This window comes from Pongo pygmaeus, chromosome 23 (genome assembly GCF_028885625.2).
Source record: "Pongo pygmaeus isolate AG05252 chromosome 23, NHGRI_mPonPyg2-v2.0_pri, whole genome shotgun sequence".
NCBI classification, from domain to species: Eukaryota; Metazoa; Chordata; class Mammalia; order Primates; family Hominidae; genus Pongo; species Pongo pygmaeus.
Window position 1 is genome coordinate 48159227 of NC_085931.1, and position 20069 is coordinate 48179295.

At 51.3% G+C, this 20069-nt stretch overlaps 1 protein-coding gene across 2 annotated transcripts; it reads right to left on the reverse strand.

The window, feature by feature from the left end:
- Positions 1-5190: 5190 nt before the first annotated feature.
- On the reverse strand, positions 5191-14574 carry C1QTNF6 (C1q and TNF related 6). Of its 2 annotated transcripts, XM_063663291.1 has the most exons (4): positions 14350-14511; positions 11399-11636; positions 8147-8730; positions 5191-5291 (listed from the first exon to the last, which is right to left on the reverse strand). In XM_063663291.1, the coding sequence occupies exons 1-3, from the start codon at positions 14398-14400 to the stop codon at positions 8183-8185; spliced, it is 837 nt and encodes a 278-aa protein (XP_063519361.1). In that variant the 5' UTR covers positions 14401-14511; the 3' UTR covers positions 5191-5291; positions 8147-8182. The 2 variants fall into 2 exon arrangements, with proteins under 2 accessions (XP_063519361.1, XP_054325404.1); XM_054469429.2 differs by lacking the exon at positions 5191-5291 and having other exon boundaries at positions 6156-8730; positions 14350-14574.
- Positions 14575-20069: the final 5495 nt, after the last annotated feature.

The following is a 20069-nucleotide window of genomic DNA, read 5'->3' on the forward strand; positions in this document are numbered from 1 at the left end:
TCAACAACTTCTCCCCGCCCCACCCCAACCTGTGGGTGGGACTCTGATCTTGCCTGGGGCTCCAGCCCAGCCCCTCAGGGTTCAGGGGTAAATCTCGCTTCCCTGAGGTTGGGTTAGGTACGGTCATGTGATCAGCTGTGGCCAATGAGAAGCGAGGAGAGGCTTCTGGACGGAAGAATCTCTGATTCTCTTTCACCCACCCTTGCCATATCCATGAAACGGAAGGGTTCGTCGCTGGGTTTTGAGACTTTTTTCCATGAAGCTGAAGGCCAAGGGAGCTGAAAGCCTTGCCGCTGAATGCTGACACAACCTTCACTGGCTACTTTAGAGATAACATTCATAGGTCACCATGGTAATGGCGGCTTTGGTTGTTTTTCAGGAATTGGGCCAGCTGAAACCGGTTGAGACCCTTCAACTGGGCCTGTATATGTGCCCAAGAGATGGCCATTTGATATTGGAGGACCAAAAGCACCACCCTCAGATCAGGCCAATGCATCCGTTTTCTGTATGTGTCCTATGAAATGCCATGAACCCCAACTATGCTTGTACAGAACAAATCGGTTATGTCATTCTTCCCCACTGCCAATCACCTGTCCCCACACCTTAGACCACCCCACTTCTCTAACCCATTCATATCCCTAAACCTTATCTTTGGGGAGGCAGATTTGAACGCTGTTCTCCCACCTTCTTGCTTGGCAGGCTTGTGGATCAATCTTTTCTCTTTTGCAAAACCCAAGTCACAGTGATTGGCTGCACACTGGCAGAACAGATTGGGACCTGGCGGGTGACACCCAGATATGACACCTGGACCCAGAACAGAAATCTCCTGGCCACCATCTTGGGACTGCCATCCTGTGGCCCTGAGGGAAGCTGGCTGTATTAGTTCGTTCTCACACTGCTACGAAGAACTGCCTGAGGCTGGATAATTTAGAAAGGAAAGAGGTTTAATTGACTCACAGTTCCACATGGCTGGGGAGGCCTCAGGAAACTTACAATCATGGTGGAAGGCGAAGGGGAAGCAAGGCACCTTCTTCACATGCTGGCAGGAGAGCGAAGTGCAGAGTGAAGGGGGAAGAGTCCCTTATACAACCATCAGAACTCGTGAGAACTCACTCACTATCACGAGAACAGCATGAGGGTAACCGCCTTCATGATCTAATCGCCTCTCACCAGGTCCCTTCCCCAACATGTGGGGATTGCAATTTGGATTACAATTCAAGATGAGATTTGGGTGGGGACACAGAACCAGATCATATATCATTGGCCTAAGGGCAAAGCTGTTGTGCTTAGAGTGGAGCTATGGGGCAGACCCAGGTCCTTAGTGAGCTGCTGAGCTGCTGAGCTGCTGAGCTGCTGAATTGACAGACCCTGAGCCGCCCTACCTGGGACTTAGGGTTACTTTTCTCTCTTGCTGCTTTGGGTTGAATATGTGTACCTTGCACCCAAAAGCATCTTAACAAATACAGAGGCTACGTAGCAAAAAGCAGAGGGGGAAAGGGAGACTTCTGCAGGTTCTTAGGTTTCAGAACAAGGAGAGCCCCACCAGAAGCTTTGGGAGAGCCTGCCTTGAGCCCTCTCCCGACACTCAGAGGAGCTCAGGTGAGCTCAAGGAGCATCACCCCTGGGTGACGGGGTGAGGAGGTGCAGAGGGGAAACAAGAAATGAGTTAGGATTGGGATTCCTGGCCAGAGTGATCCTGTCCCCTCCTTCCCAGGCAGATCACCAACAGGTTTGGGACATCTGAGCTTCAAAGGGGCCATTCTTCTCTTCCTGGGCAGAACCCTAGGAAGGTGGCTGAGACTCCAGGGAAGAAATGGCCCCAGGGTGTATCCGGGCAGATGGGGCTGGGTGAGACAGCCCTCAGAGAGGCAAGGAACTTGTGTACAGGGAGCACCCAGGTGTCCCAAGAGGGATGAGGATCCGGGAGGCGCTGTGGGAGTGAGCATGATTCAGTAGGTATGGGAGTGGGACCTGGAGCCCAGAGCAGATGGGAAATTGCCAAACTCTGCAGAGGATACGTGGACATGGAGTGCCCCAGCTCCTCCCTGCTGGCAGGGAAGGGCACTTAGATGCAGCCGCAGGGAAATATCGGGGGGCGGGGAGGAATCCCAGCTGGCCAAAATCACATTTCTTTGACTTCAGCCCATGGAAATGCCTAATGGGAGTGAAATTTACTTAGAGAACTACAGCACGGCCTGTTTTGTATACATCAGCATTTGTGGCATCCATTCCTTCCCACCAGCAGTGAAGAGCAGCCAGCCACCTACAGGAATCGCCCCACCCTCCCCACTCTACTGCTGACCTGCAGAGGGTCACCTCTTTCCTCCACGTGCCTACAGCCAGCCCTCTCCAATGACTCCTTGCTCCCGCGAAGCAACCCTACTTCTGCCGCCAATGCCACCACCTCCAGGCTGCAACTCCACAGCCCACCTGACTGTGTGCTACGACCGCAGCCCCCAGGTGCTGGCCACTACTGCCTCCTGTCCTCCTGGTTCTGAAGGCCAGCTGCTCCAAGGCCACGCCAGCTTAGCCCCGCGCACCCTTGACTCGTGTCCTGGAAATCCCTCCTTCCTCTCTGGCTCCTGCGGCCACCCGCTGGCCTCACCCATAATGTTCTTGACATCTGTTTCTGGTCATGTTAAGTTTCTGCCTGTGTTTCTCCTTTCCTCCAGATGCACACGTGGCAGTATGTGGCTACTGTGACGGGCCTGCCAAGTGGAGGAGGAGGCGGGGAGAGGAGTGGGGGCTGCAGGGCCTCCTCCCTGGCCAAGGACTGTTGCTTCTCACTTCCCTCCGCACCTTCCCCACGATGCTCAGAGAGGTCACTCATCGAACCCATGCCGTTTGAGCACAGCTGTGTGCCAGACACTGCTAATACCCAGATACATCATCACGTGGAGTCCTCTATCGGAACAAAGCCAAGACTCACAGAGAGGAAGTGACAAGCCCAGGTCATACTATAGGAAAAATAATGTTGTGTGCCCTGAGCCAGAAGCTGGTCTAAGGAAAGGGTGTGCTGGGGTCAGAACCTGCAGCCTGGCTCCAGATTCCATACATACCAGCGTCTGAGCACTCACCACCTCTCTCAGGCTTCTCCAGCCCTGTCCCGTACACTTAGTATTCTCTGGGACAACTGCTGCTAATTTCACGTTTTCTGCCCCACTGCCACTTCTCCATGGGTCCTGGTTTGGGGTTCTGAAAATAGCCATGCCCCTGCAGCCTTGGATACCCTGAAGTCCTCGGTGGATTAAGAGAGAAGGGCTTTTGCATCTGATATTACAGATAAGGACAATATGGGGGCCCAAAAAGGCTAAACAATTTACCCAGCACCCTCCAGTCCTACAGCCAAACAAGGGACTCTCCTGGGCAGAGCTGCCACAAGAGCCCACTTCCTGGCACCCCGGCCTGCTGGCTTCCCACTGTCTGATGAAAGCCTTGTGGGAGAAACAGCCTGGTAGACCCTTAATCCAAGCTGGACCCCACCCCGCCCAACACCCCCCAGCTGCCCTCCTGCCTCCTCTCTGCTGTTGAATCTCTCACCAACTTCAAAGTCAATTGGGGACACACCTCCCCCTCCAGGATGACATCATGATTCACCCAGTTTCTAGGCATTGTGTGTCCTCCCCTGGACCACGGCACAGGCCCCCTCACTGCCTCCAGCTTCACCCTCTGCAGCGTATGCTCCACCTGGCTGCAGAGTGATCTGCCTCTTAAAGGCACCCCAGCACCTAAGAGGTCAACCCTAGATTTAGCCTGACATTCCATGCCTTTCCTGTCTCAAACCCCATTCTGCTCTCCTTGCCTCGTTTCCAGACATTTATCTAACCTACTGGTCTCTCCCACTGCCCAGCGCATACACTACATTGGTCCGCCTGCAACCCTTTCCTCTCATCGGCTCCTTGCCCCATGTCAAGTGCCTTTGAGACTCCTATTCACCCTCCAAGGCCCTTCCCAGATGTCCCCTCCACTAAGAAGCCTTCCCAGATCACCACATAAGAATTATCTACTCCCTTCCCCACACTCCCATGTGGCAGAGGAGCTCCTGTGCAAATCTTCCCAGGAAGGCTGAACACTTCCAGACACAACCTAACCTAGCCCATGAAATGGATCCGGCCCATCTCTCCAGACAGTAGGTCACCAGGGACACGATCAAGCTAAAATCCCTGCACCAGCTCTGCCCCTGATTTTAACTCAGGTTCCCATCTAATCACCCTTTCCCCCTTAATCTTCCCTGTACTTGCCCCAGGCCACTCAACAAAACGATGGCAAGGTGGGGGTGAGGTCGCCCTGTCTGAGGTACACTCCTTGTCAGCGGTATTTTTCATTTCCCATGCCTGCTTCCCCTCTTGATCACCCTTTCCTTCCCCTTCCTCATTGCCTAACATTTCAGGTGGAAAACATTTTCAAAATATATAACTGAAAAGGATTGCCCCAGAGGTGATTACACGGGCATTCAGCCAGCTTGCTGAGGTCACCAGTACTAAGCATGGCAGATCTCCTGGGGGACGCTGTGCCCCACAGACCTGGCAGCAGGATTGGGGGGCCTCCAGTTTCCCAGGACCTTTGCCCAACCCCTGCCAAGAACGTGCCTGTCGGGAGAAGCTTATCACAAAGATCTAGTGGCTCTTAGCACCCATCCGGGCCATGCCATTGAGTCAGAAACCCAGACCTAGTGCAAAAAAACCTGGCCTAGACAGTCCAGAGGCCACATCTGAGCCCTGGGTGGAGGAATGTGTGCAGTGGGTCAGATGGGATGACAGAGAGACAGCCAGCCTCTGTTCCCTGAACTAATGTGGCCTGGAACTGTCTGGGGGACTTGGCTTCAGTTTACAAAGGACAAGCTTCAATCCTCCTGCAGGCACTGGGCAAGAAGTTTCAAAGCTTTGCTGCCTCAGCAATCAGCAAATGGCTCATCCTTGTACTGTACATGACAAAAGGCTCCTGGCTGGCACTCAGGGCAGCCTTTGTCCCGAGGCTGGTGAGGCTGATTGTGTACAAATAGAGCCTGGCCCAGAAACACGCTGGAGATCGCTCCCAGGGGTAGCCTCTGACATGGGAGGAGCCTCTTTGGCAAGAGCTGTATGACATTGAGGTGCAGTGGGAAGCCTCCCTTCAGTGTCAGGGGACCTCCGAGGAAACGGAGACCGATCCGCCCCTTTAAGGTGGGCTGCTGGGCTGGGCTGAATCCTGGCACAGGTGCAGATGGTCGGTTCTTGATAGCACGCTTCTTCCACTTGGTGCGCAAAAGCCATGCAACACAACACAGAGTAGAGCAGGATGCCCGGTCAAGTCTGTTGGGAAATCAGTGTCGGTCACTTTAAATATACTTATGTGAGTAGCCACCAGGCTAGCCTACAGAGTCCAAACTTGACGACATATTAGAAAGCCAGGCCGGGCGCGGTGGCTCACGCCTGTAATCCCAGCACTTTGTGAGGCCGAGGCGGGCAGATCACAAGGTCAGGAGTTCAATACCAGCCTGGCCAACATGGTGAAACCCCATCTCTACTAAAAATACAAAAATTAGCTGGGCGTGGTGGTGGGCGCCTGTAATCCCAGTTACTCGGGAGGCTGAGGCAAGAGAATCACTTGAACCCGGGAGGTAGAGGTTGCAGAGAGCCGAGATTGCGCTACTGCACTCCAGCCTGGAGTGCAAAAAAAAAAGAAAGCCAGATCCATCAAGATGTTCCATTGTACAATGTAGTAGTGTGTGTTTTCCCACGGAGAAGATCCAACAGTTCTCTCATCATAATTAAACACAAAACATGTGACAGGGTCCCCGGGGCGGAAGGTGGGGGGGCTTGCGTGTGCCTCACTGGAGCATAAACGGCACAGGTGCTCAGCTCTGCGCCACACAGTTGGCGCTCAGTAGATGCTGAGCATGAATGCGGCACTCATTGAGCAACCTGGCATCTGATCCTTATGTCCACCCCATGAGGTAGATTACCATCGTCCTCATTTTACAGACAGGAAACCGAGGCGCAGAGATATGGGGACTTGCCCGAGGTCACAACCAGAGAGTGACACGGCTGACTCTATGCTGGTGCCACTAGCTCCAAGGCGCGCCAGCTGCGTGAGTGACCTGGGGGCTCGCTTCTTTGTGGGCAGGGAGCACACAGAGTGGGCAGAGGGAGCCGAGCAGAAAGAACCAGTCAGAATTGCCAAGAGGAGACAGCATTCTTTAATCATGCTGGACGGCAGGGCGTGGCAGGGTCAGGCCAGGGCAGGATCAGGCAGCGTGGTTTATAGCACAGGTCTTCCTGGCACTTGGTCAGACCCTGTTTCTGTCATCTGGCCATGGAGCCACGGCTCCCTCGGCTGTGAGCACCAGAGATCACCCCCCAGGGCACCTCGGCCCCAGAGTCTGCATGAGCACCAATGGGCGGAGGCCGCCTCCCTCTGGGGAGAAGGGCAGGCCACCTGGGTTTGGAAGGCTAGGGGGACACTAGGCCACCCCACCCTGGAAGAAGAAACGGAAGGCCCGAGGTTCTTCCTTTGCTTTAGCTCCCCAGACCTGCTGAGGGTTCTAAAGCCTGGGGCTTCCCTGGCCCTTCTCCTGCAGGTGTTTGTAAAGGCAGCACCAGGCCGGAGGAGGGCTCTGAGACGAGGAGCTGCCCACCCGGGCCTTAGCACCTTGATAAAGCCTGGAGAGTCAGGGCACTGGGCCGGTGAGAGGGGCATGAGGGGCAGAGAGCACCTGGGGACAGACATCAGTGTCTGAAGGCAGCTGGAGGCCCTGGGGAAACTGAAGTTCAGATGACTTTGGTGGAAGGGACTGAGCAAGGCCCTGGCAGAGCCCTGGGAGGAGGCAGGAAGGGGATCCCAGTGAGGAGGGCAGGTCTTCTCGCAGGATGCCATATCAGCTGTGGGGAGAGCTATGGGTGTGGGTTCCATTCCTTGGGGGCCCCTTCACCCCCCAAATGCCCCCACACTCCTGGGTCCTCTCCTCACAGAACCCTTGACCTGGCCAAGGCCCCCTGGGGTTTGCTTTAACGATGAGCATTGAGCAGGTGGATGAGGAACGGGAAGGGGATACCTGCCCCTGCCACCAGGACCCTGTCCCACCAGCCTTGGGGAGCAGTGGGTAATGGAGGACCAGCAGCACCTGAACACCCAGAACACAGGCCCCCATGAGCTCTGGGTCTGCTTTAAAACCTATGCACACATCTCTCCCCGCCTGGGCTGGACTAGCCAGTCACTGAGGGCAGGGGCAGGGCCTGTGTCTGACCCCCTCACCCTTCCCGGGACCCGGCACAGAGTGAGTGCTCAGTGTTTAATGAATGAATAAATGAACGGTGGCTGCAGTGGTGCAGGCCTGAGCAAGAGAAGAGGGGGAGGGGGTAAAGAGAACATAGCACAGGGAGCCCTGGAGGGATGAGAGAATTTAAGAATGTTGGAAGAGGCCAGGCACGATGGCTCACACCTGTAATCCCAGCATTTTGGGAGGCCGAGGTGGGTGGATCACCTGAAGTCAGGAGTTCAAGACCAGCCTGGCCAATATGGTGAAACCCCATCTCTACTAAAAATACAAAAATTAGCCAGGCATGGTAGCAGGCGCCTGTAATCCCAGCCACTAGGGAGGCTGAGGCAGAAGAATCGCTAGAACCTGGGAGGCAGAGGTTGCAGTGAACTGAGATTGTACCACTGCACTCTAGCCTGGGCAACAGAGCACGACTCTGTCTCAAAAAAAAAAAAAAAATGTTGGGAGATTTCTAGAATGTGTGGAGGATTCTAGAATGTTCAGAAAGTACTAGAATATTGAGAAAGTTCTAGAACTTGGTTGCTCCAGTGTGGTTCATAGACCGACCCCATCAGCATCACCCAGGAACCTGTTAGAAACCCAGAATCCTGGGCCCACTCAGACCTGCTGAGTCAGAATCTGCATTTAACATGAACCCCAGGTGATACGAATGCATATCCAAGTTTGAGAAGTGCTGGGCTATGAGGCTGGGAAAGTTCTAGAATATTTAGGTTAGAAAGTTTCTTAAAATAGGTCCAAGAGAAGAGAGGAGCAGAAATAGGCTGGGAGGGACGATGGCAGCCAAGAAAGAAGCAGGGTCTCCCCAGAATGCCAGGTCCCCGGGGACCTCCCTGGCCTTCCTGCTTCACAGCAATGCAAACTGAGCCCTGCAGGGGACGGGACCAGCACCTGAGCTCTCCGGCCGGGAGGGTGGCCCGGAGGCCCTCAGTCATCCTCGGCCTTGATGAGGTGGCCGCTGAAGGTGATGTAGGTGTCGAAGTCGTTGCTGTAGATGGCATTCTCGCGCTGGCGCTTGAAGAGCCGCACCCAGACGCGGTCCCCGTAGGCCAGGTCCAGCATCACGCTCTGGCTCTGCATGATGCTGCGCTCGCTGGGCTGCGCGTACAGGATGACGGCCTCCTTCTGGTTGTGCATAATGTGCACGTACGTCTCCTTGTAATTCCAGCTGTGCACATTGAGGCTAAAGAAGTAGATGCCGCGCAGGGGAGCAGCAAACTGGCCGGTCGCCATGTCAAAGCACCCATCAAGGTTCACAAAGACCCTTTCGAAGAGCAGTGTCTGGAAGTCATCGCCGCTGTGCAGGGCCGTCTTGCGGCCCACTGAGAAGGCGAAGAAGCGCTTCTGGCACGGGGCGCCGGGGCTGCCCATCTCCCCCTTGTCACCCTTGCTGCCCTGAGGGCCAGGCTCCCCTTGGGGACCCTCCCTGCCCATGTACCCTGGCAGGCCCATTGGGCCTGGGTCCCCTTTGTCACCTGTGGGGGTAAAAAGGGGACAAGTCAGGGTGGACATCTGAGCCTGCTCCAAGGAGGTGCCCACACTCATCTGTGATGGCTGTGCCCCTGTCCTGGCCCCGAGAAGAAGCCAGCATTTATTTAGCACCTACTGTATGCCAGACATTGCCTCCGCAAATGCCTGCCTAAAGAAAACATCATGACCATCTTCACTTCACAGAGAGGTTAAGGACTCACCCCGGGCCACACAGTGCAGGAGCAGAAGAGGCAGGACTTAAAATATGGTCTGTCCCCAGGGTGACTTGACTTCCCCTCACCCAGCAGGGAGGGTCCGACTGTTGTCTCTGGGAGGCCAGGCCCAGGCCCCCACCCCAGGACCACAGCACAGTCCAGGCTGGCGGGGATGTGGGATGTGCTGGAACGTACTTTGGGTTTCTGACCCAGGGAAGAAACCAAGAAAAACACCTTTGCCCACCTGGAGGAAAAGCCCAGGTTAGCAGCCAGGAGGCCCTTGGTTGGCAGTCCTGCCCCGTGAGACCTCGGGCACTCCACGGCTGGGGTCTCGGTTTTCTGGTCTATATTTTAAAGAGGATTGTGTCCACCTCAGGGATGTTTGTGAGCCCTCAACAAAATTTCCTGTGGGAAAGCACTTTGCAAACCCTGCAAATAAGGGGCAGAACAGTTCACCCAGCACAGCTGGCCCACCCCGACCTGCTCTGAGGTCTGGCAGCATTTACAATGGCCCCCAGGCAGGCACAGCCCTGCCCGGCCCTTAGTCCAGGCTGACTTTCAACATAAGAAAAGCAGGTGACCACCCACGCCTGGAGGGACCCGACCTCACATAGCTCCCTGCCACCTGTCACAGTGCCTGGAGTCACACCAGCAACCACATCCTTGCATGGGCTAGAAGGCCCTGTGTTTTCCACAGGTGGGGAAGGGGACAGAAAGGAGGGCACAGGACCTTGAGGTGGAAGCCCAGAGAGCTGGGCAGGGCAAGTCCACAGCTCTGCGGGGGTCTGGCTCCACCGCCCCGCTGAAGAACCGCGTCCTCACCTGCACAGCTCCAGACCTTGTGCAGAAAGTTTGTTGTGCCCCAGCCCAAGGAAAGGAAGGAGTGGAGAGTGGACAGGATGAAGGGGCTATCTTCTTTTTACAAATAAGGCAGCAAGCTCAGGGCGGGGGAGAGACCAGCCTGACTCACTGGGCAAGGGGGCGGAAGAGGTGAGGCTGGGACCCAGGACTCCCAAAGCCAGCCCAGGGTCCCTCAGCCACGGCAGCCTACCCATCTACCAGCAGGCTGCTGAGCTGGGCCCAGGAGCAGTGACCCTGGGTTTGGGGAGGGCAATGAGGAGGGACCATCAGCAGCCAGGCACCTCTCCAACCTCATGCCGAGAGCTAAGTCAGCCCTGGGGAAGCTGGGTGGGGAGCGGGGTGTGAGGAAGAGCAATGTCCTCACCGCGAAATCAGAACAAGGGCAGGCCGGGTGCCAGGTGACCACTGGCTGTGCAGTGGAGTGTCCCCGGGGAGAGCTCAGAAACAAATCCTGGCTCCATCCCTGACAGCTGTGTGGCCCCAGAAGACTGAGTTTCCCCATCTGCAAAGTGAGAGGAATAAGAAAATATTGACCTCACGGGCTGTTGTGGGCAGAGACGGAAGCTAAGGATGTCAAGGCCTGGTCACAGCCATCAGCCACCACAGCCTGGAAGGGAAGCGAGTCCTTCCGCATCCTATTGAGAGAGTGGGTAGCCAGCCCGTACCTGGACGGCCCTCACCTGGACGCCCCTCACCTGGACAGCCCTCACCTGGACAGCCCTCACCTGGACGCCCCTCACCTGGACAGCCCTCACCTGGACAGCCCTCACCTGGACGCCCCTCACCTGGACAGCCCTCACCTGGACGCCCCTCACCTGGACAGCCCTCACCTGGACGCCCCTCACCTGGACAGCCCTCACCTGGACGCCCCTCACCTGGATGCCCCTCACCTGGACAGCCCTCACCTGGACAGCCCTCATCTGGATGGCCCTCACCTGGACAGGCCCCACAGGGCTGCCTGCTCTGACCCTTGGCCCCCGCTGGCTGCTCTCCACATGACATTAGAGGGATCCATTTGAAACCTGGGTGGGATCAAGTCCCTGTCCCACTCAAACCTGCCACTGTTCCCACTCCACTCAGCGGAGCCCAAGTCCCTACAGTGGCCGGTGGTGACAGCACCCCATGTGATCTGAGCCTGGTGCATCTCCCGGCCCTGCCCCAGGGCCTCTGCACCAGCTGTGCCCTTTGCCAGGAGGCTCCTCCACCACCTCTTTCTTAGGAGTCTGTGCTCCATGGGTCCTCCACTGACCACCCCATTCAATATGCAGCCTGCAGCCCAGACCCGCACTCCTGAAGCCCCTTTTCATTTCCCAGAGCACTGATCACCATCGAACATTCCACTCCACTAACTTAGGTGATGTGTCCCTTGCTCACAGCCCGTCTCCCCACCGAGAACAGGCGCTCAGGCGGGAGGCATCTTGGTCTGGTTTGTTCACACTCCGTCATCAGTGTTTGGAACAGTCCAGGCTCACATTGGGGCTCAATAACTCAGAATGAAAGAGGAGTCTGGACAGGTTTCCGCCCTGCCCTCTACTCCCTCCACCTCAGCTCCCTGGCCCTCCCTGCCCACTACCAGGCCCCACGGGAGGGCACTCACCCTTCAGGATGGTGATGTTAATGTAGGGTCTGATCTCAGGCAGGGCGTAGGGGGGGCCGGAGGAAGAGGCTGAGGACACATGGGCAGGATCCAGGGGGTCCTCAGAGTCGCAGCACCGTTGGCAGCCGCTGGCCACAGCTCTGTCAAAGGTGAGCTCCACCGTAGGGATCTCACACATCAGGAGAAAGAGCAGGAGCGCTGCCCAGAGGGGACCCAGGGCAGCTGTCCCCATGGTGACCTGGAACAAGGAAGGAGGGACAGGAACTACACTTCACTCAACATCTACTATGTGCCGATGCCTGGGGTGGGCAGGTGCTGCCTCCCCCAGCCAGAGCACTCCGGACCTAACTCCAGAGGGAAGGTTATTGTCCCCATCTATCAGACAAGAAGACTGAGACCTCCACAGAGCAGCAAGTTCCCCAAGATTGGGAGGAGACTAGCAGGGCAGGGCCTGAATGCTGGGTCTCCCGGCACCCAGTCCATGGAGGCTTCTGCTACACACAGGCCTTGGAAGGATGAAGCCCCTCTGAAAACAGCCACAGCTGAGAGCAGACAGCCATCCCAGGAAGCTTTGCTGGGGCAGGTGAGAAGATGCCCCAGCTGGCCATGGGTGGCAACCCAGGAGACCATCAAATGCTTTCCCGCCCGCGCACCTCCCTCTGGCATTTTCTTGCCACCGACTCCACTATCACCAGCAAACACATGCCCTCCGGGCAGGAGGACAGAGGTTAGTGAACACTGGGGACAAACGTGGAGGGTTCTGTAGGCTTGTTCTCAGGAGAGGGGATGGGTGGCTGAGCCCACGCTTTGGTGTGAGAACACCATAGTTCTGAAAAAAGAGACAGGAGAGTTCATTGATCCTGGCAGACAGAAAGCAACGTCCATGAGAGCATGTGGAGTGGTGCGCGATGATGGTGTCATTGCATCGCTGAGCAGTCAGAAGAAGGAATACTGGGTCCTTGACTGTAGCCCATTGCTAGTCTTTAGAGTGCCTTTGTGCAAAGTAAGGAAGGTGCCCCTCTGGACAAATTAGAAATGATAAGAGTCTCCTTTGGAGGGAAGTGATGCTGAGGGTGTACAGCTTGGCAAGGGCTGGCACTAGTCCACCTCCCTGCTCAGCACCTTTGTGCAGTCAACAATATATGCAACCCGACCTTATCCAGAAGCCCTGCAGGGAGGGTTCTGGAGAGAGAGTTAATTCACTGGAAGATGGTTGTGTCAATCATCTAGACCTGCCAATCAGATGCCAAGGTGGTAGACTGGAATTAAGGGGTAGGACTAGGAGGTATGAAAAATTCTAAAGGATCAGAAAAGTGTAAGTGTTGGTGAGGATCTGTCTCTGGCCTTGGCCAAGAAGGGGTCTAGGGCTCCAGGAGAGAGGCAGGAAGTAGCCTGGACACCAGGCGCTAGAGACAGTCCTGGGTTGGGTGGGCAGGAAGCCGGGCAAAAAGACCTTTGAGGTGGTGCAGCTTCTGGGGGCTGGCGCCGAGTTATCACAGGATCAGAAACTTTGCTTTTGAAACCAGACTGGTTTTTACACTTCTGGCGTTTCTTTGTTTATTTCCTTTTTGTTCTCCTTTAACATTTAGTAGAATTCAAAAATATTTTTTTTGTGGTTAATACATGTAGACAAGGTACAATTATTACTTTTTAAAATGCCACCCTATCTCAGCTGAGCACTGAGGTGAGGGCAGAGTTTTAAAGTGGCAGGATGGCCAGGTGCAGTGACTTACTCCTGCAATCCCAGCACTTTGGGAGGCCACGGAGAGAGGATCACTCGAGTCCCGGAGTTCGAGACCAGTCTGGGCAACATAGTGAGACCCTGTCTCTATTTTTCAAAAATTAAAATTAAAAATAAATAAAGCGGCAGGAGCCCTGCCCCCCACCCCCAGAGCTGGGTGGTAGCAGCAGGAGAAGGGGGCTGGGCAGGAAGTCTCCAGAACCACCTCCCTCTTCCTGGAGGTGACTCTTCCCAAGCTCTTCTCTGCCCACCCTGGTTGGGTTCCTGGTTCTGCTCAATAAGGAGGTCAAATCCTCAGAGATCAACATCCTCCCTGTCTGAGACTGTCATCCTCAACTTTTACTTATAAATGATAAATCACAGTGGTTTTGGAAATCCCAAAATTCCCTTCTTTTTCCCAGCCATAGATATGACCTCATGAGAAAAGCTGAGGTCTTAGAGTCAAATCTGAGACCCAGAATAGTTTGCAAGCTGTGTGACCTAGGGCTAGTGGCTGAACCTCTCTGGGCTTCCTGCTCCTTGATACTTACAAGGAGATGACACCACCCTTTCCCTCCCAGGTAATTTGGAAGGACTTCAATGCAGGGAAAGTGCCTGCCTTATAAAACACTTAAAAAAAAAAAAAAAAAGTGTGCTTTGACTTCTTCCCTGTGCCTGCATGGGATGGGAAGGAGAACTGCTCCCAGAGGACTGGCATGGTTTGGGAGCATTTCTGTTTCCTATTGGCCCCAGCCGGATGGGAGTCAAAGGCTGTGAGACACAGAACCGTGGCCTGGGAGCAGGAATCAGGAAGCCGTTAACGAGGAATCATAACCGCAGCTAGGATCACGAACTAGCTCTGGGGGTGGGTGCCAGGCAGGGACTAAGTGTGGGAACCAAGTCACAGGGAGGACTTTTGGGGTCCTTGCTGCTTCCACTGAGGAGGTGGGACCTCTTTGGGGAGGGAGCGGCAGGGCAACTTTTCTCGGTCCAGGCAGGCCGTGCAGAGCTGAGTCTGTGTGTGCCCGGGTAGGGGCGGGCACAAACCGGGAGCAGTGGAGCGCAGCCCTCAGCCAGAGGCAGGAGGAAATGTGGAGGGGAGAGCCTGGAGAGGCTGTCCCAGTCAGAGGGAGAGAGCAGGGCCCGAGATGCTTCCAGGAAGCAAGGAGGGAGGAGAGGAATTCCAGGCTCTGACCCCAGCCCCCAAGCTGAGGAGCCTCTGGTCACTCACCCTGTGTCCTGTGGCCTCCCCAGGCGACTCACGGACCCTGAGCCACTGCATGGCCTCTGGCTCCTTGGCCCATGTCTGCAACACTAACTTGTTGCTGGCCCAGACCCCCAGGCCCAGCAGAGGAGGGAGAGAGGAGGGGATGGAGGGAGAGAGGGCGGAGGGAGGGCGGAGGGAGAGGGCAGAGCCGCTTCCCACTTCCCCTCCTCCCTGCTCCCTCCCTTTCAGCCTCTGGGTTCTGCGGAGATAAAGGGAGGCAGGGATTTCCTTTGCTTAACTCTTTGGTGATCCAGTGGGGTCTTGTTTGATTCAAAGGCCTAGAAAGTCAGAGCAGGCAGGAGTCTGAGGCCCCCTGATGATTGGGAACTGGACACAGGCATGGGGCACAGGAGCCCCTAGGTTGCTCAGGAAGGGGGAGGCAGCCCTGAGTCCACCCTGAGCTAAAGTGCTTAACTGCTCTGAGTCACAGAGGCAGCGTGGGTAGCAGAGAAGGTGCAGGTGTTGGCCCTCCAGGCACAGGCTAGAATCCTGGCCCTGCTACCACACTCACATCACCTCTCAGAGCCTAGGTGTTCCAGAACTGCAGTCCTCAGCCCTCTTTGTGCCAGGCACATGGGAGGGCTTAACCCATGTTCATTGGGTGAATGACCAGGCTGACCTCTTCAGGTATCATGCAAGTGTTAGCAGAGAGGGCTCCTTATCCAGACCCCAAGAGAGGATTCTTGGATCTTGCACCAGAAAGAATTTGGGGTAAGTCCACACAGCAAAGTGAAAGCAAGTTTATTAGAGACGCAAAGAAACAAAAGAATGGCTACTCTATAGGCAGAGCACCCCCAAACACTGCTAGTTGGCTATTTTTATAGTTATTTCTTGATCATATGCTAAACAGGGGTGGATTATTCATGAGTTTTCCAGGAAAGGGGTGGGAATTTCCTGAAACTGAGGTTTCCTCCCCCTTTCAGAGAATATAGGGTAATTTCCAGACACTGCCATGGTATTTGTAAGCTGTCATGGTGCTGGTAGAAGTGTCTTTTAGCATGCTAATGCATTTTAATTAACATACAATGAGCAATAAGGATGACCAGATGTCACTTTCATTGCAATCTTAGATTTGGCAGGTTTTGGCCGGTTTGTTTACCGCATACTGTGTATCAGCAGGGTCTTGATGACCTGTATCTTGTGATACCAGTCCTGCCAACTTCCTATCCCTTCCTGTGACTAAGAATGCCTGACCTCCTGGGAATGCAGCCTGGCAGGTCTTAGCCTCATTTTACCCAGCCCCTATTCAAGATGGAGTTGCCCTATTTTGAACACCTCTGACATATTTCCCTACCCTCTTTTACGAGGGAGCGCTTAATCTTAAGGGTTGTAGAGGGATGAGGATCCATCTTCTGTAACTTCTTCAGGCTGAATAGAGGCGATGATATTCCTGCCTAACTATTAGAGTCTCTTGGGTTTGGTGCAGACAGGAACTGAGTAAGAAAATGTTGGTGTGTTCAGAGTCATTCGTAACTCTGAGTCCTAACAAAAGGTGATATCTGGAAGATTAGTATGTGTTCAATTTAAGGAAGCATTGAGTAAGCTTATCTTGCATTCTTACACAAAGAGTATAACAGCAATATATTCTACAACAGCGAAGTAAAATAAGTAAAATTATCCCAAGTAATCCAAATAAGAAGGCTTTCCATGAACTGGGCAAGAATGCGTGTGACTTATTGGGTAAAATGAGGCTGAGACCTACTGGGCTGCATTCCGAGGAGGTTAGGCATTCTTAGTCACAGAAATTGCTACATGAGCTGATATGGAGTTGCTAGACGATTCCAATACATGCCCAGAATTAGATACTGATCCAGATTTTTATGTTATCCATCCCTCTTGTTTCTGATGAGAAGCAGTCAAGAGATGACTGTTTGGTTCACAGAAAGAAGCAAGGTCGGTCTAAATTGCAGAAAAAAAATCTCAAAAACAATGGATAAGACTAGAATCTATGACAGGTGTACCATATTTTTTGAAACACCGTTTTTCTCTCTCCAGTCTCCCATTTTTTATTAAAAACAAATCATGGTAGGACCAATTTATTTGCAAAATAAGCTTTAGTCTTATTATACTTGGCTTCATTATTTGCATAAAGTGCAGCAAGTATAACTATTTGCCATATAGGCTCCTTTTAAAATTGGCTTTGTTTCATAAGGTTTCTCAGATTAGATGTTTTAAAGCTTTGAGCCCAGCCATAGATTTACCTATGCCTGCAAGAACCTGTACGAGTTAGATAAATTCCTCTCCTCTTGAGGTCCCAAGATAACTTGGGGCTCCCAGGCCTGTCAGAAAGTTACATTCTTTACTTACCACAGGTCAGGAACCCTATACAGGGACTTCATACACAAGGTACAAGACCAGTTTTTCCAAGAGGCTTTTATTGGCTCTATTAGTCAACTTTAATTCCTTAAAGAAGTCTGTTTATATTGGAAAGCATGCCATTCCAGTCAAACCCTTGTTAAATAACCAGTTTCTCCAATTGTGTCCTGTTACAAAAAAAAAAAAGAAGGAAAAACAGATTCTTAACTGCACTTATGCAAATAACTATATTGCCATAAGTTAAGAACACTCACAAATAGTTTCCAAATTCTGCAGAAATCAGGTAAAGAGAAAAAAATATATTCCAAATTTTGTTTTTGGACAAAACTTTGTTTTATAATCCTTATAGGAGCGTACTTTACTCAATTGTTAAAAGCTGTAAATAGCTCAAGAAGGGGGGGTTTCTTGACTCTGAAAAACAAAACAGAAAGATCAACATTTTAAGCAAAAAGCCATAAAAGATTATTTCAGTCTTTTATTAGTTCAGTCTATGCAATTAATTCCTGTTTTGCTTGATATATATGTGTTAGTTTTCCAAGAGTCTTCGATGCTGTTTTCTTTTTCTCGGCATTTAAGAGTACTCATCAGAGTCCTATAGCTGATTATAAACCACCTTTTGAAGAGAATAAAAGCAAGGCAACAATTGTCTATGGATGACAGAAAGACTTAGAGCAGCCATGGTTAAAGAATTAATATCACTGACTACGAAATTTGGATACCACTGTGGCACATAATAATTTAACATCATAACAATTATAATTATTATTGATAATGTACATTAGTATTGATAATGTTCATATCAGAATTATAGGAGTTTCCCATAATTTTGGAGCACATACCAATAACATATTCATATAAACACAGCCCAAAGAAAGTCAAACACAATTTCATATTTGACAATGCTTCCTGTATTATTTTAATGTACCAAATAAGCCAAATATGTCATTTTTGGACTTTAGGGGACCTAATATCTAAAGGACTAATCATGTTAGAAAAAGGCATAACTTAGAATTTGATTTTGGAAAGTTTGTCAAATATCAAAAATTTAAAACATTTGATACTACAAAATAGCATCCCAGGTCACCATAAGTCATTTATTTGGCCAAAATGAAACTCAAAGATGTTTTTAAGGGCAAAAACCTTTACTCACTGATAAAGGGAAGACTTAGCTTTCCAAAAAAACTGTCTCTTTTCTTTCCTTTCTTTTTTCTATAGCTTATTCAAAAGGCAAACAAAAATCTTTAATTATTTTTCAATATTACATGAAAAACTTGTTCAAGAGAGAAAGCCAAATTTTACCTTTGTATTTGTGTACTATTAATGTCAAACCCAATTCATAATAAAGCCTTATAGACAACTCTATCCAATTTTAATGTTTGACCATGAGGTAAGAGTCTCATAAACCTTTTATAGCTCTTCACAATTTTCTTGTTAAAGAGTATACCAGTGCTGTAAGAAAACCTTGTTATACTTTTATTCCATATTTAATTTATGGAAAAACTGAATAATATCCCTTTAATTTAAGCCAATAAGTTCACACAGAATTTATTTTACAAGATTAATCTTTCACAAACCTTCTACAACTTGCTCAAACCTTCAGCTTTATCCTACCTAACTTGAAACAATCCTTTAACCCTCTAAAGTAGGGGGAAAATCCACATTCCCATGCTTTCTTATAATCTTCTTACCAAAAGCATATTCTATTTTCCTTACACACCTTGCATATAAAACTGTTTCTCCAGTAGTCTCAATTACATATAACATATTACAATGTTAACTCTTAGCAACTTTTATTTTTTGGTGAAAAACCTGGTAAGTAAGCGGTTTTAATTATATTCCAGGTGTGGAGCCTAGGACACCAGGCAGAAGTGTAGATAAGGTCTGACTCTTTCCAGCATAGCTGGGGGCATGGCTAACTTGACAAGTCCCTAGGCCTTATCTAGAATCTAATGGCCCCAAAGCAGGTAAGCTGGGCAATTTTCAAAAGTCAATGATGCAGTTTATGACCTTGAGGCATTTAGCAAACCTAAAATCTGACCTGCCTAATTTAGACCAAATGTCTAAAGTTTGAAGATATTTTAATGTTACCGATAATCTTTAAAACTGTCTTTATTTCACAAAGATTATTAAAGTCATGTGAACCAAAAGGCATTAATGTTTCTGTTTTTCTGACAATATATTTGATTTAAGTACTTATTATTTTTAAGCCAATTAATCAGAGCTCTTTCATATATCAACATCACACACACAACATATATAAATACACAGACAGACAGAAGATCCAGTAGTTGTAAGATTTTTCATTTGCCAATTTTTAAGTTTCTTAATTGGATTACTGACTTCAGGGTGGAGCCCTTCAAGAAACAGGGCCAGGAAAGCCTGAAGTTTCTAAGGCCTAATAAGCAGGCACAGCTGGAAGGCAAAACAGATCCCCAAAATTAAGGATCTCATTTTTATATTGGATCCTGGATCCCAAAGAGAGGGAATCAGCCCATCCCCCATGGCAGTCTTATTTTTCAATGGAGGGTGGGGACACTTCCATACTTTCTAGGTGGCCAAGAGCATGCTTTTCTGATCCAAATGTGGGAAGAGCCAAGTATCCCCCCAAAACTGCCATTAGCCATCCCTAAAAGTATATTTCCCACCTATTTTTTTATTTTTATTTTTTATTAAGTATTTATTGATCATTCTTGGGTGTTTCTCGGAGAAGGGGATATGGCAGGGTCATAGGATAATAGTGGAGAGAAAAGGTCAGGAGATAAACACATGAACAAAGGTCTCTGGTTTTCCTAGGCAGAGGTCCCTGCGGCCTTCTGCAGTGTTTGTGTCCCTGGGTACTTGAGATTAGGGAGTGGTGATGACTCTTAAAGAGCATGCTGCCTTCAAGCATCTGTTTAACAAAGCACATCTTGCACCGCCCTTAATCCATTTAACCCTGAGTTGACACAGCACATGTTTCAGAGAGCACGGGGCTGGGGGAAAGGCCATAGATCAACAGCATCCCAAGGCAGAAGAATTTCTCCTAGTCAGAACAAAATGGAGTCTCCTATGCCTACCTCTTTCTACACAGACACAGCAACAATCTGATCTCTCCTTCCTTTCCCCACACTTCCCCCCCTTCTTTTCAACAAAACCGCCATCGTTCTCATGGCCCGCTCCCGATGGTCGCTGTCTCTTTGGAGCTGTTGGGTACACCTCCCAGACGGGGCGGCCGGGCAGAGGCGCTCCTCACCTCCCAGACAGGGCGGCTGGGCAGAGGCGCTCCTCACTTCCCAGACGGGGCGGCCGGGCAGAGGGGCTCCTCATATCCCAGACGATGGGCGGCCAGGCAGAGACACTAATCTTAGCACTTTAGGAGGCCAAGGCAG

Bases quoted from the DNA above. Each gene is read 5' to 3' on its own strand.
- C1QTNF6 (XM_063663291.1), bottom strand. From the start codon at position 14,400: ATGCAGTGGCTCAGGGTCCGTGAGTCGCCTGGGGAGGCCACAGGACAC. The intron at 11,637-14,349 runs GTGAGTGACCAG...TCCTTGTTCCAG, and splicing joins GGGAGGCCACAGGACACAGG to GTCACCATGGGGACAGCTGC. The intron at 8,731-11,398 runs GTGAGTGCCCTC...TTACCCCCACAG, and splicing joins TAACATCACCATCCTGAAGG to GTGACAAAGGGGACCCAGGC.